This window comes from Sander lucioperca, chromosome 11 (genome assembly GCF_008315115.2).
Source record: "Sander lucioperca isolate FBNREF2018 chromosome 11, SLUC_FBN_1.2, whole genome shotgun sequence".
In the NCBI taxonomy this organism is placed as follows: Eukaryota; Metazoa; Chordata; class Actinopteri; order Perciformes; family Percidae; genus Sander; species Sander lucioperca.
Window position 1 is genome coordinate 9,564,222 of NC_050183.1, and position 16,429 is coordinate 9,580,650.

The window sequence follows — 16,429 nt, forward strand, 5'->3', positions numbered from 1 at the left end:
TGAGCTTCATATACACTTATAAACGTCATCAATATCGGGACTAATTTCTTTCCATAGTTGTTGCATGAGTTTTGAGACTGGGCCAAATGATATAATCTGATTTTTTTGTAATGGACTAGTGTATGCCCTAATCATGAGCAAAGACTTCAAGGAAACAAATGGTGAAAATATAAAAAATATAATACAAAATGTATTAAATACTTCCCCAAATGCAAATAGTGTAGAAAGATATATTGGTAAGTAGTTACATGAAATAAAATGAATAAAGATACATCTGATGGTTGATTTAACAGTAACATAGATTTTGAAAGCATGTTCACATGATTGGGTCTTATTTATTGAAGTAAGAGGAGGGAGACAGTTTCGTGTAGAGAAACACCTCGACAGCTGTGGTCTCTAAAATTAAACATCATCAATATTATCTGGTTATCTACTGGTGGACGTCCAAACTGCAACTGTGAACAAACTCTGAATCCAAGTGAAGTGCTGATGTCTCAGTTATTGTCCTGCTAAAAGCAGGTGGCAGTACTCTCCCAGGGGAGACTATGCTGTTTTGTGGAGTTTTAGTTGTTCTGGGAGGCATGCTGCATGATGACTGAACACAGACTCAACATCTGCAGGTACTCATCTGCACCGTCTGACAGGCACTTACTGACAACCTGAAACAGAGAGGAAAAATAAGCACATACTCAGGGTTTATAAAAAAGGTAAAAGTCCATCTGAAGGACATTAACTTCTACATGACACCATCAGAGTGTATTATGGACCTAAAAAAAAAAAAAAAAAAAAAAATCAGTTAAATTATTGACTTGTATATTGGATTATTTTTGCAAAATCCCAGATACTGCTCATTAAATTTCGCCTCTACTACACTGATTAAAATAGATGAGTAGGAGTTATATGAAAGAAATCTAATATCACGATATTTTTGACCAAAGACCTCAATGTCGATATTGCAACGATATTGTACAGATTGTGATTATTGTGACAATTGGTGCTTTCACAAAATATTTACAAAAGGAGATTTGTGATAAATAATCAGTAATGTGGATAAAATGACTAAGTGGGTAAAGGCAAATACTAGAACAGCTAGAACAGTCTTGTAAGTTCAGAAAATTACATCACTTTGATGCAGCCTATAAAACCAGGAAAAGACAACACTTATGCCATTTTATGATATCCAAAATCTAAGATGTTATCTGTGCTCTCATATCATGATATATATTGCCCAGCCCTAGGAGGAGTGCCACCTTTTCCTGTTACGGTCTTACAAAAGGCAGCTTTTCAGGGAAGGCTTAATGTTTAACTGTAGCCTAAACCCAGCTGCTGTGTTTCAGGCATATGGGACAATGTTATAACAAGTTATATGGTTACAAGTTATAACAACTTCCTAACACTAAAATTGCACAGTTAATTTAAAACAACCGAAACCCGGTTCCAAATTAGAACAGATTCCAAAAATGGCAAGAACCAGGTATTAGTAATTTTTTTATTTTGGTTTTGCATATCAGTTTCAAATTACACATCAACTAACACAGGGCACTCTTTCTGGACTGGACGATGCTGCGCAAAGTGAAACATTTTGTTTTGTTTAGCTACACAAGAACCAGCGCTACATCAGATCACTTACCGCCATATTCTCCGTAATGGCCGACTTCTGCTTGTCACTCAGGTCCTGCTCTATGATAGACTCATGGAGCTGACTCAGGATCTGTGTGGCTGCATAGCCTTCATTCACCATGTTCTGACAGAAGAGACATTAACGTGAGAATGTGACATACATCTGGCTTGTGGCTCACTTTTTTAAATGTCTTTATTTTTCATGATTAAATATCCAGGGTTCTATCTTACACTTGCATGGCGCACAGTGAAGCGCAACTGTTATTGCTAGTTTCGGACCGCAGTTGTCTTTTTCATGTCCAGCGCCCATGTGCAAGTAGGCATGGGCAGGTTACCGGTTTTAAGGTATACTAAGGTTGAAAAAGTCACTGTTTCAAAACCACTAAAATATTCCATTCCTGCGGTATGAGCTGTATTTATGAGGGACACACACACACACACACACACACACACACACAGGCAGCAAAGGGGATCCACATAAAAAAAAGATTGTATTATTTATTTGAACTTAATATGGAACACATTTAAAAAAATATATCAACTAGTCTATTATCCTGGAAAGACATGTTTAACGGCTCTTTAAAAAACAAAACCCCCGCAAAGCAGCCGGACCAGACTCTCAGTGCATCTCATAACACTTACATTTCCTCCATGAGTCCTCCGTTTGTCTCCCTTCCCACTGAGGAGGCACAGGAGAAACGCAAGGAAATCATGGGAGGAGAGAGGCAACGAGCAAATGTGTTTTAGAGTGATGAGACGTCCTTTCCTCTGAAGCGTCACATGAATTCGTCAGCTGTATTGGCAGTGTTAGCAACTCCTTAAAGGTCCAATATGTAATATATTTACTGTAATAAATCCAAAAATGACCCCAATGCGTCATCAGATATTAAGGAAACATGCTAAGTTGAAATACTATCTTTTCTGACAACAATGCTAATGCCAGTATTTTCGCCTTTTGAAATTTCTGTTCCGTGACGGAATTTCTGTTTGTGTTTTGGCCTGTTTGTTGTTATCAACTGCCCAGTTTGTCAGCCAGGCCGGGTTGCCAGATATACCTGTAAAAACGTAAACCCATCGCGCTACAGCTGTGAGGTTAGTACAGCCATAAAAGCAGCAAACAAACGAACAGGATCAACGGAGATTGATTTTACCAGACAAAAAAAACGGCATGTTTCTAAAAGTTGCGTGACCAGAGACGTAATAAACCTGTCTGGGTAAATATTGGAGATGTATTTGAAAGATGGAGACAGCTTAGAGCCCAAAAGGACACATAGTTGGCTAATTTCCTCCGGAACAGGTAAGCATTAGCTTCAGGCTAATTTATCACAGCTACTAGGGGTGGAACGGTACATGTATTCGTATTGAACCAAAACGGTATGGGCGTCTTGGTTCGGTCCATGAATTTACATGGAGAATACACGGTATAAAAATAGATAAAACTTGCGTGCAAATTAATTAATGTAATGCAGAACTACTGATAGACACGCGGTTCTTTAGGGACACCTAATCTGTAGCCCTGCCCTTAGCTCGGAAGCTCCCGAGCTCCGCCTACATGTCGAGTCAGTCAGTCCAGTGAGTCCACGCGAAGCAAACTAGTCCCTTCCATATACAACCAAACACTGACGTAGCTGTATCCCTTCTCGCCAAATGGCCTCCAGGCTCGTTTGATTCGCTGTTTGCTCCGGTATTAGCTGTTAGCTCCGCCGTTAGCTCCGCTATTAGCTGTTAGCTTCACCGTTAGCGCGTGAAGCTAACACCAAAACTCGTCAACTGCTCTGTGTAACCAAAGCTGCTCTTTTAACACCCCTGCTCTGTGCATTCACATATGAGAGCAGTGCTTGTCTCCCATATCACACTAGTAACTGATTGTCTTATTTTGTTTACAAGTTACAGATGGAGTCTGGAGATGATGCAGGGTAGGCTACTTATTGTTTACTGTTTACATCTTACTTTATACACTTCAAGCTGTTACAGCTAGCTCAGTGGACAGCCTGAGACATGCACAATAAAAAAAATTGCCTTCTGCATTTTTGTTTTGCTTTTCCCTCCTTTGTACCGAACCGAACCGTGATGTCTGAACCGAGGTATGAACTAGAGGGTGACAATTTTTCGGGACTCCCGACAGATCAAGCATAGAAATCAACGGGAGCGGGACGGAGCCGGAGATTAAATTAAGAAATGACGCTGCAATGCGGTGAGTGCGCCCAAAGATTGCGAGGCATTTCGTTTTAGAAAAGAGAACCACTTACAACTCACAATACGTTTGTTGATTGGGAATACCGTGATCCGCAGGAGTCTCGATAAATTGTCACTACCTAACCCCCCCCAGCAGTGAGAGACACACAGCTCTGCAGCGCTGCATTCACACAACAACATCAGCACAGCAGAGCAGAGGAGCTGCTCTCGCTCCCTCGGCCATCGCTGCAGCTGTACACACACACACACACACACACACACACACACACACACACACACACACACACAGAGTCTGATAACTTTAGACAACATAGGGAACGAAACAGGAGCAGGACAGGATTTGGGTGTCTCTCTCTCGGGATTTTGCAGGACAGGATGTTTTTGGGGGGGCAGTCCCGTGATCGGGATGTGACGGGAGTATTTCCGTGGGATCGGGAAGGGATGGGAGCGACAATTGATTCCCGTGTCACCCTCTAGTATGAACCGAACCGTGACTTCTGTGTACCGTTCCACCCCTAACAGCTACTAGAGACGGGTATTTTATGTCATTTCAACATTTGTGTAGCTACTCACATTGAATTATATAGCTAGAGTACCCGAGTTGGTTACTCGCAAAAACAATTGAGACACAGCCAGTGAAGTGATCCCGACTGGTCCTGGCTAACGCCGCCATGCTAACTGCTAACGTTACCGGAGGACCAGGCAAGCACCCACGGCTGTTTACAACGTGTATCCTGTTCAGCGGTTGTAGCCGACAACGGTGAGTTATTTGAAGCCAAGAGAGGGGGGCTGTAAATCGGAAAGAGATGACCTTGAGTTTGCAGTGTGTTTAGCGATTGTTGCCGTAATTCTAAGCCAATAAAGTGTGTTCAGTCGGGTGGAAAAGGACGGCAAGGTAGTGGTATTTTTAGCGGTTCCTATCGTAATTCTAAGCCAAGGAAGTATGTCTGTCTGGCGTGTGGAGAGGATGGTGAGGTTGTGGGATTTTTAGCAGTTCCTACGGTAATTCTAAGCCGAAAAAGTGTGTCTGTCAGTTGGGTACAGAGCTCCACGTGAGCATGGACTTTTATGACTGTCAATATAGCCAGCATCTAACGTTAGCTACTCCGCTGTCCTGTGGAGTAATGTCTGGCTATATGAGACAAGCGTCTAGCAACATTGTTGTGGATGCTCCGGTATCAGCCTGGCAACCAACGTGAACTTCGAGTCTGGGGAGGATGGGGCGGGGGAGACGACTCTCTCTAGTATTTTGAATTTGTACTGCAGTAACTATTTTAAACACTAGCTGTCAGTATTACATATTGCACCTTTAAGCTGCACAGCTTCCAGGAAGGCTGCTCTCGGATATCCTCACCTATAGCTTCTCGATGCTCGCTCCTCGGGTCAGAAATAAGAGCTGTGAGACGGCCTTCACCGAGGAGGGACAGAACAACTTCCGGTTCAGTCGAGGAGCAGAGGAGCTATCAAATAAGGGTTATGAGATGCAGCCTGTCTCCCGTGTTCACAGACATCTTTAACACCTCACTTGAGACATGCCACGTACCAGCCTGCTTAAAGTCCTCCACCATCATCCCTGTCCCCAAAAAAACAAGGATCACAGGACTTAATGACTACAGACCTGTCGCCCTGACCTTTGTGGTTATTAAGTCTTTTGAGCGCCTGCTCACCTCAAAACCCTCACCGACCCACTCCTGAACTCCCTGCAGTTCAGCCTATAGAGCCAACAAGTCTGTAGACGACGCAGTCAACAGGGCTCTTCTTTCATCCGTCATCAGGGGCCCGTTTCAGGAAGGAGGTTTAGCAAACTGAGTCTAACCCTAAACTCAGAGTTGATTTACCCTGAGATGGGAAACTGATTTGAGTTAGTTCAATCAACTCAGAGTCTGTTCACTCAACAGAGTGAAGAGCCATGATATTTGATTCACCATGGCAACAACCACAAAATATTGGTCGGCGTACTTTACCCCTCTGGAACTGGAAGTACTCATGCGCACATACAGTGAGTTTGAACATATTTCTGCATAAGAGCGAGAATTGGCGTGGGAGAAAATTGCTGCTCAAGTCAATGTGTAAGTTTCAACATAGTGTATTAATTTCATATTAAAATCACAAATATAGTATTACTGGTGAAAACTGGTGGATGCTAGTGATATGAGGACGGCTACATATCTGATGGACTGTGAAGAAAAACAATACCGCTCAAATAGGTAGTTATCTGGAAATGAAAATACTATCTAGTCGGGGCCTCTTTATCATCTCCTGCCGTATGTTTAACTCCCTGCGAAGTAATACAGCTTCTTCATCAACAGAATCGTCAACCAAAGGACATACAACGTTTTATAGTCTGCCTAACAGAGTTAATAAACCAACCCTGTTTTTTTTTTTATTCAGGCAGGTGACAAAAATAGTCTGTATCAGGTGCAATAATAAAAAAAAACTAAATGCTTCTCCAATTTCCCAAATCAGTCTTTTATATAGCAATCCGCCAGTCAGGGGTGTGTTTAGGGACTGGCTATTAGGCTATAGCCACAGGTAATTTTTTACTGCCAAAATATTTCATATGAATTATGAGCTCATGACACACAGGAAGTGTTGCCAACTTGACAACTTTCGCTCAAGACTAAGTGACTTTTCAGACATTTTCAGCGACTTGCGTTCAGAATAAACTCAGCGCGTCCTCTTGCAGCAGCACAGCTTCTCTCTGGTTCCCCTCTTGCAGGTAGGAGTGAGTTGCTATGGCACAGAGACGATCTGTGTCTCTGTTGCTAAAACTTTCTTGCAATTCCACACTGAAATTAGAAATAAAGCGCTCCTTTGTTTGACTGCAAATAAATCATGTTGAAGCAACCTTCAACATGATTTATTTGAAGCAACCTTGCTGATATGTAAAGTTAGCTAAACTAGCTAGCATTAGCAAACTTCATTGCGTAGTTTCCAGTTGTGCAATGTAGCTAACTACATTTACTCAAGTTGCCTACTGTACTTAATTTAAGGTACTTGTACTTAACTTGAATATTTAAATTTTTCTGCTGCTTTATACTTCTACTACACTACATCTCAAGGAGGGAAATACTGTACTTTTTACTGCACTTGATTTATCTGACAGCTTTAGTTACTTTACTGATTATTCAGCTCTATACACAATATAAATCAATACATATATTATTTTGTAAATATATCAATACGGCTTTAGTAGTAATTTTACTTTCAAATCTTGCAATCGTCTCTCAGCCCAGGGTGTTTCAAATGTCTATACTCCCATGGCGCCAGATGCAGGTGCACTTGGTTAAAAGGGAATGGGAAATGACACTGATTGGTTGAATTCATGTTACACTAGGGCTGCACGATATGAGGAAAATATCTAATTGTGATTATTTTGACAGATATTGCGATTGCAATATGATTCACGATATTGAAGGGAATGATCATGTTTGTATCATTATTCTCATTTTCATTGATTAAAATTAAAATGATTATAGTGTGATTTTTGCGAGGATCTGTACCAAACAAAGATGTTTTCTGTAGTCTGTAGGATAGGATTTTTTTTTTTTTTTTTTAACCTTTATTTATTCAGGGGAGGTTCACTGAGAGGAAGCCTCTCTTTTGCAGGAACGCCCTGATCACATTCACACAGTTACACATTCATACCTGGAAGCTGCCCAGTACAACCACAGTCTGATCTGCTGGCCACTGAGCAGCTCCACTGGAGCAGTTTGGGTTAAGGGCCTTGCTCAAGGGCACCTCAGTGGTGGTAATGAGGGAGGAACAAGCGCTGTTCTTTCACTTTCCCCACCCAGATTTTATCCTGTCGGTCTGGGGATTGAACAGACGACCTCCCGGTCACAAGCTCGCATCTCTAACCTTTAGGCCACCACTGCAGGCCGGGACGTCTCTGCAGCACCACAATACTTCATTCAGAATGGTTTGACACATATTTTGCCTTTAACAAATATTGCGCCCCTCTGTGATTTGGATATTGCACTAGTCCATATTGCGATTTCGATAAAATTGCGATTAATTATTTAAAAGAGACACTCCCTGAATGCACCTGCGCCATGCACTTTAGACCATGCACTATAGATGGTTTAAAAAGGGGCCCTTTGGCCCTAAATGAATAACAAGAAAATAAATGCATGTCACACTAAAGTGCTGCAAATTCATGACACAATCACAGGGTCAAAGCACTGACATGTCAGAACACTTACCCTGACAGCAACCTCTAACTTCTCAAATGTTCCTGTGAAGCATATCTGGAGCAAATGGTCAATCATCTTGGGAGGGACGACCTACAGTGTAAGAGAGCACAACAGTGTGACCTGACTGGCAAGGAAGGTTTCAAGTGTGCGGACATTTTAAGTACAGTTAATAAATCATCAGTTTCTTCAGTCTCCTATATGACACAAAGAAGTATGTCTCACCCCGGCTATTTCAAGGACAGCTCGCTCTGTGATCTCCTTGTCGACGTTGAGACGCGCAGCACTCTGGAGGAAGGTTATGGCTTTTCGCAGGTCTCCCTCAGACACCCTCACCAATTCTGCAATACTCTAGATGTACAGAAAACAGTCACACCTTGACTACACCAGCTGTACAATGAAAGCAGTTGAAGTTATCTGCCAGACCTGAGGCCCAAAAAAATTATCCAGGTTGCAGTTATATGCATGAAGTGTTTGCGTTAAATGGCTGGTGTAGACCACAGCATTGGTTAAAATAGAAGTGTATCTGTTCCATCAGACATATGTTTAAATCTGAAATGCACAATACACTAGGGCTACCTGTTCAGGTATTGGGTTCGCCCTCCCTCGCTAGTTGTTGTGTATCAGCTGTAGCATGCTGGTAAATTTAGCCCGGTTAATTAAGTTCAATTGACAACCATTTGTTTTAAAGTGTAGGCCGACATTGTTCAACTGAAGTCGGGTCTGTCTGTGAAACACTTCAAACATTTCATTTACAACGCATCACCCGAATGTGTTGATTAGCAGTTAAGCGGAATGAAACAAAAACAGTGTTCAGGCAGCCTCCAAGATACATACTGAACTGTGAATTGTGTGTACTAGTACATCCCTACCGAACACTGTTTAATAAAAGATCAAATCAAGCTTTCATTTTTTATTAACTTGTCCTACCTTATGCATAAGGTGCTTTTTCAGTCACCAATTTTCTTTTGGTATTTGGAATTTTCTCTTAGGTATGAAAGAAATTCACGAATGATCCAGACATTCGCGTCATGAACAGATCTGTCGGCAGTCTGTCTTTCTCCATAGGAAAAACACTCATTTGACCTGAAATCATAATGCTTTAAAGGATAGGTTCACATTTTTCCAAGTCGGGTGCCCATATGTACATTGAAACAGTTTTTTCTTGTATCATTCTTCCTGTTTATACTAGCCATTAAAAGATCCCTTCCTGACATGCTTTTAAAGCAGCCATATTATGCTCATTTTCAGGTTCATAATTGTATTTTAAGGTTGTACCAGAATAGGTTTACATGGTTTAATTTTCAAAAAACACCATATTTTTGTTGTACTGCAGTGTTCTCTCTCACTGCTGCAGATCCTCTTTTCACCTGGTCTCTGTTTTAGCTACAGAGTGAGTCCTCTTTTCTTCTTCTGTACTATCTTTGATTGCACTGCACATGCCCAGTAGCTCAGATGTAGATCATGTCAGCTATCTAGCTCCATAGACAGTAAAAGAAAGGCTGTTTCTACAACTTCGGTCAGTTACAAGGCAGGATTAGCTGGGAGACTTCTAAATGAAGGCGCACATGTAAGTAGTTCTTTTGTAGATTATGGTGAACTTGTGTGTGTTGTAGCAGTGCTTTGCTACTGAGAACGAGGTAGCATGCTAGCGTTAGCATTAGCGTTAGCATGCTAACGCTACGAGCTAATGGTTGCGGTTAGCCTGCTCGTTTCGGCTTGTGACGTCACAAGCCGTGCCGATTTTGAACAGCTCACCCAGAGACTGAAGGCAGGACACATTCAGAAACCGTATCTCACTCTAAACAGCATGGATGGATTTTTTTCAAAGTGTGTATGTGTGTGGAAGTACCAGAGACACAACATAACACCCCAAATCCCAGAAAAAGTGTTTTTTTCATAATATGGGCACTTTAATGGAATTATCTGATGGGGGACAAAAACCACAGTAATGGTTCCATGCAAAAATATACTCTTGTCCTTTAGTTCTGGTTTGGGAAACACCTGTAGGTTAACAGCCCCATCTAGAGTCTTACTTTTTCAGAAATTTCCTTTTACTTCTACATCAACACAATTAGCAAATCAACTGTTTGTAGATACACTCTCAGAAACCTTTAAGATGGAGCATTACTGTAAATGCAGCTCAGAACTAAAAGGCAACAATTAATATTTTTCTTTCCACATTACAGCAACACTGTCATATTCTTTCTCTTACCTCTTTGGTGTACTTGAGGTTCTCCTTCTCACAGATCTCCAGCAGGCGCTCTTCTTGGATCTGATTGGCTAGAGGTTTGAAGCGAAACTTGGAACATCTGGAGGTCAGAGGCTCAATAATCCTAGAGACCACACAGCAGGGTCAGGATCAGACACAGTGTGTGTGTTTTTGTGTTCATGATTGTGATAAGTCAGCTGACCTGCTGATGTAATTACAGATGAGGCAGAAACGGGTGGTGCGAGACTCCTTCTCCATGGTCCGCCTTAGAGCGGCCTGAGCCGGTGCCGTCATGGAGTCCGCCTCATCCAGAATGATGATCTTAAAAGGAGGACACAGCTTCCCACTACAAAAACAGAAAAACACAGTGACTGAAAGTTTTAGCAAGAGTTTGGAATTTACTGAGAGAGATACATTTGAAACGATTACACAAATGGTAAGGTAGTTCAGATAAGTGTTCAGAGCAACTATCAGGAAAATTGCCCTATATTTCAGCATGCAATCAATGTATGTTGACTCACTCTGGACGAGTCCCGGCCACGGTGAGCTGAGCAAAGTTCTTGACCTTCTCTCGGACAACCTGGATGCCTCGTTCATCAGAGGCATTGAGCTCCAACACCCTCTGTCTGTACAGGTGTGGACTGGAGGAGACACAGTGGAGAAGGACAGGATTCAACAAGAAATAGGTGAATGATCAAACTCAGGGCTTAAAATGAAAAAGAAAAAAAAAAAATCCTAAACTTAAAACCTTTATGGGGGTCGGGGGAAGAATTGCACAGTATAATGTTTCAATAAGCACTCATTAAAGTGAATTTGACTGGCAAAAAAGTCAAAGTCCTTCTTAGACTACACAATAAATAAGTCATAACTTTTTAAAAAGTACAATAAGTTTTGGATCATTTTTATTTCTTCCAACCATATTTTAAATTAAGAGTCAATGTAGATTACATTTTTGCAATAATAATATCAAAATCTTACAGTGAATCATTATGGAAACATTGTCTATATGCTGGGACAAGGCCATGTTTAAAGGTCCAAGATGTAATATATTTAATGTAATAAATCCAAAAATGAACCCAATGCATCTTTAGATATTAAGGAAACATGCTAAGTTGAAATACCAATCTTTTCTGACAACAATGCTAATGCCAGTATTTTCTCCTTTTGAAATTTCCATTCTGTGACGGAATTTCTGTTTGTGTTTTGACCTGTGTGTTATCATCAACTTCCCAGTTTGACAGCCAGGCTGCCAGATTAACCTGTGAAAACGTAAACCCAGCGCACTACAGCTGTAACGTTAGTACAGCCATGAAAGCAGCAAACAAATGAACAGGATTAACGGAGATAGATTCTACCCAACCTAAAAAAAAACCGGCATGTTTCTAACAGACGTAAAAAACCCTGGGTAAATATTGGAGATGTATTTGAAAGATGGAGACAGCTTAGAGCCCAAAAGGGCGCAGAGTTAGCTAATTTCATCCTGAACAGGTAGGGTAAGCATTAGCTTCAGGCTAATTTAGCACAGCTACAAGGGACGGGCACTTTATGTCATTTCAACATTTGTGTACACACATTGAATTATATAGCTAGAGTACCCAAGTTTGTTACTCGCAAAAACTATTGAGACACAGCCAGTAAAGTGATCCCAAACGCAGTGGCAGTAGTCGTTGACGGAAACTTACTCATATGACAGAGTGCAAAGATTGAAGCTTTGTGACTAGCATCTAATGCCGAGCAAGCACTTTCTTACCACTGCTGCCGTACAGTATCTTCCTCAAACATACGCTGCAGAAGCAAGCACTCAGCTCCCTCATTGGTAGGTGGAACTGCAATAATTAGTTAAACCCAGCGCATCAAAAACAAATCCCATATGGACTCTGAAATAATCTAAATGCGATTTTTTTCACCAATATTGCGATTTCATATGCGATTATTTTTTAAGCTCTTTGTCTTCTGTATTATTCAACAAAGACAAGCAATACATCATTGTATAGTATGGATAACACAATATTAGATAGATTAAACAAACTGTTCTTTCTTGGAGGCCAGGCCTGTATGTGATGATGAAATTAGGTGATGCATGAATTTATATGAATGACATCTTTTATTTAACTACTTCAATCACAGTAGTATATTGAGCACTGACCAAACCTGGTGTAAACATTCATATGAAAGTCAGAAACAAATCACACTAAAGTGCAGATTGCAGAAATATAAAAACAAATGTGTGGCTTTACCACACTAAGTAGTATTTAGATTATTATTTACAGTAATAAACATGTAGATTGCACTTTTTAAACTGTCTTTGAATTTTACTAGACAGTTAAATATATATATTATATATAAATAAAATATTTAGGTAACTCAAAGTAAAATGTAATCACTGTCTGAACATTAATATCTAAATATTAATACATTTTATTTAAAGCGCTTTTCATGACACCCAAGGTCACTTCACAAAAAAACAATCAAACATCGTTAAAATTAGTGATCTCATAAAAGTAAAAATAAAAAATAAGAATGAAGAGATATGTTTTAAGTCGGTTTTTAAAGTCAGTAATTGAGTCAGTGTCTGATGTGGTCTGGCAGTGAATTCCACAGCTTGGGGGCGGTGTAGCTGAACGCCCTCTCTCCCAGGGTGCTGACGTTCACACTAGGGACATGCAGTAGGCCTGCTGAGGAGGAGTGCAGTGAGGAAAACCAGCATATCCACTTTTGCTGGTTTAGATGACGAGCGAGTGCAAGTCACTATATTCCCTCCAGTGCTAAACAGACGCTCTGTGTAGCCGTGAACCCAGGCTTGGTGACCGTACCGGGTATCATTTCTTTGACGATAAACTCCGTTACTGCTTGAGTAATTGTCAGGGTACAATGGCGGACTCAAATGCACAACTCAGGAAACAGAGGTAAAAGGTAAGTGATTTATTGTTCGAAAAACAATGCAGGCAACGGTACAAGTCCAACAGGCAGGAAACATGGTCGATATTAGGGCTGCACGATATGAGGAAAAGCTGCGATGTGCGATAACATTGTTTAATATTGCGATGACGATATGACTTGCGATAAATATTCAAATGTGAATGTTAGCTATACTGTTCCCATGTCTTAGTGCTTTAATAGGTTCTTTGCGAACCTAAACATTGAATAGCCTATTCCCACTGAATAAAGAAATCAAATAGATCATTTTTGACATGCTTTTATTGAACAAATTACACATAAATGAGGCATTATAACTAAGAAATTAACGTTCGACGAAAATCTTTTAAACTGACCTTTGTTGATCTGAAATGAAGACAGATTCAGCAACTGCATGGCCTATTTCTCGCTTAAAATGTTTTCAGAAACACGTTTCGGTGAACTATTTTAGTACAATATGAGATCGTATTCTGAACGAGACGCCATGACAGTCTGGCTGTGAATTTCCGGAGAAAAAAGAACCACGTGACGCGTTCGTCCAATCAGCTGCCGGTTTTCATTTTCTGTGAAATAATCAGACTGTTAATGGAAACAATACAGAGCAGCACCGCCTGCTGCTATGGAGACGTATTACGCTTCGCGTCGTCTCAGTGTGTAAACTGTTTTCCCTTATTCATCGTGTCAGGCTGTCTGTTGCGATGTGTTCATCGCGCTAGTTCATATCGCGATGACGATGAAAATTCGATGTATCGTTCAGCCCTAGTCGATATACAGGCAATAATGTAGGCAACAGTACAAGTCCAACAGGCAGGAAAACATGGTCGATAATACAGGCAAAGGATCAGGATACACTGGGAAAACTAGACAAGAAAACGCTGGAAAGTGGGTCACACAAGGAGCTACAACAATCTGGCAAAGGATAAGTGAACACAGGTGAGTATATATACACAAGGGATGGGAAAACAACTAGACACAGGTGAATCACATTAGAGTGGGGCAGGTAATCATAAAAGGCGGGAAACAAACAAAGACAGAAAGACAAGTGAACGGGAATACAGACAAACAGTGAATTTCAAAATAAAACAGGAAGTCCATGAAAAACAATACAGAAAACACAATAAGAGCGGAGGCAGACGTGACAGTAATTTCCTCGTTCCGTTTTAAAGTATGTTCATATGGAGTTAACGTTACGCTTTCAAACATTTCGGTGAGTGATGCCTGTCGGGTGGTATTTTGCTTACTTGACAAACTGGCGTTTGACATTTTAGCCATGTTAACTGTCGTAGATGGCTTTGTGTTGTTTTGTTGTTTAGTGCTAATAGAGGTTCGTAGTGTTACCCCAAGGTAGCAACATTAGCAAGACAGGTTTTGCACAATACCTGAAGCTGCGCATCATCTTTTTTAAACTAAAATGGTCCCACACAAGTGACCTACTGTTCCTATTTGGGGCTAAAGTTTCTGTCGAGCCTGAGGCCATCGTACAACAGGTCAAGGTACGGCGTAGCGTTAGCGTGCCAAGTTGATGCTTTCTCTGCGGAGTGCAGACTGCTTGCTCTCGCAAGTCACATGACCAAATCGCAGCCTTTGCGATTAGGAAATCGCATTTTAACATATTAAAACTTATTAAATGCGATTAATCATTCAGCCCTACTCTTTCATTTATTTATTTTTTCTAAAATAGTAATAAGCTGGAAATCCGGCATCAGGCCGGAGTACTTTAAGCCCTGCAAACTACAACAAAAGGCAGCTGACAGGACCTTTTGGAGATGGAAGGAGCTGAAAGGTCTGCTTCTTACCCACAACACATTTACAGTTCACTCACCCATAAAGTTCTCTGGCAGCAGCTAAGATAGTTGAGGTCTTCCCTGTTCCAGGAGGGCCATAGAAGAGCAGGTTGGGAAGCTGCAATTAAAACAAAAACACTAGTGAGGCTATGCCTTCCACGATTTGTAGGACAAAACAGAAAGACTACATAATTTTGCTGACGTTTGCCTTTGTGTACAGTTTGTGAGTGCTGATTCCATTTATTTTGTTTACCAACTGCCTTTATATTGATGCAACATTAATGCTTAATTGTGATTTTGTCATTAAGAATGTTTAGTTAGGGAATGAGTCCTCCTTACTAGGGGTGTACGATTCAGAAAATGTCACGATTCGATTCCGATTTTTAGTCTCAGGATTCGATTCAATTTCGATTTTCGATTCAAAAACGAGTCTTGATTCCAAAAAACGATTCACAGTATGTAAATGTAGTTACTTTTCCCATGTGATTGTAGACATACAAACAACAAATGAAATGTAGTCTGATATTACTTTATATGTCTTAATACAAAAATAAAAACTTTTGCAACTAAAAACTACAAAAGTGCCAAGCTTTGGCCAGCTTTCAAATACATTTAATTCAAGTATAAAACTGTTAAATAAAAAGAGCTTTTACATTTAGCTTTAAAGTGCTGTACTCAGATCAATCAAAAAATACCGCTAAATGTGGTTTAAGGAGTACTTAAGCTACCAGGTTGAAATGTGAACTCGACTGGGCACATTGAACTTCTTAAAATTAGGCCCTTTTTTAGAACTGTGGCAACTACAGTCCATTCAACAGAACTTGAGTGATGTGTCAGAATCACATAATGAATACACATTTAGGTAGGTAGGTAGGTAGGTATGTGTGTGTGTGTGTGTGTGTGTGTGTGGTGTGTGTGTGTATATATATATATATATATATATATATATATATATAATATATATATAAGTATATATATATAATATATATATATATATATAAACCAATTCATAGCCCACCACTGGCTGGAATCTGTACATTCTTTTGCAGAAAGAAAGCTGGTCTAAGTGATTGGAGTGAGCGTGCTCCGCTGTGCAGTTACGATGTCTCCGGTAGTTGAGAACACTCTCTCTGACACAACGGTGGGAGTTTAGAGCATTGAAAGAGTGAGTTGGTTGACTGGCACGGTACTTAGGTTGTTGTTTGTCCATGTCTTTTGTGTTAATCTCCGGGTGATGCCGTATCATGCGAGTTCTCAAGTTTGTGGTGTTTCCAAAATACTTAAAGGGATACTTCACTGATTAGCATTAAGCTTTGTATCAGTAGAAACACGGTAGTATTTTGAATGTCTGTGCTTCCCTCCCTCATGTCCCCCTGAGACGAGAGATCTCTGTATTGTGGGGTCTGGAAAAAAAGCCTCTGATGATGCAAAAATCGTTGTTTTCCATCATCGGAGCAGGGCTCCAGACTTTTGCCTTGGTTGCACTGGTGCGCCTAACTTTTTATTTA

The 16,429-nt window shown here is 40.6% G+C and overlaps 1 protein-coding gene across 2 annotated transcripts; it reads right to left on the reverse strand.

Annotated features, from left to right (window-relative positions):
• Positions 1–315: 315 nt before the first annotated feature.
• Positions 316–15,113, reverse strand: rfc4 (replication factor C (activator 1) 4). Of its 2 annotated transcripts, XM_031278370.1 has the most exons (9): positions 14,960–15,113; positions 10,743–10,862; positions 10,424–10,567; positions 10,225–10,345; positions 8,235–8,360; positions 8,022–8,102; positions 1,631–1,744; positions 533–659; positions 316–480 (listed from the first exon to the last, which is right to left on the reverse strand). In XM_031278370.1, exons 3-8 carry the CDS (start codon positions 10,513–10,515, stop codon positions 564–566), a joined length of 630 nt encoding a protein of 209 aa, XP_031134230.1. In that variant the 5' UTR covers positions 10,516–10,567; positions 10,743–10,862; positions 14,960–15,113; the 3' UTR covers positions 316–480; positions 533–563. The 2 variants fall into 2 exon arrangements, with proteins under 2 accessions (XP_031134230.1, XP_031134229.1); XM_031278369.1 differs by having other exon boundaries at positions 316–659.
• Between the last annotated feature and the right edge of the window lie 1,316 nt (positions 15,114–16,429).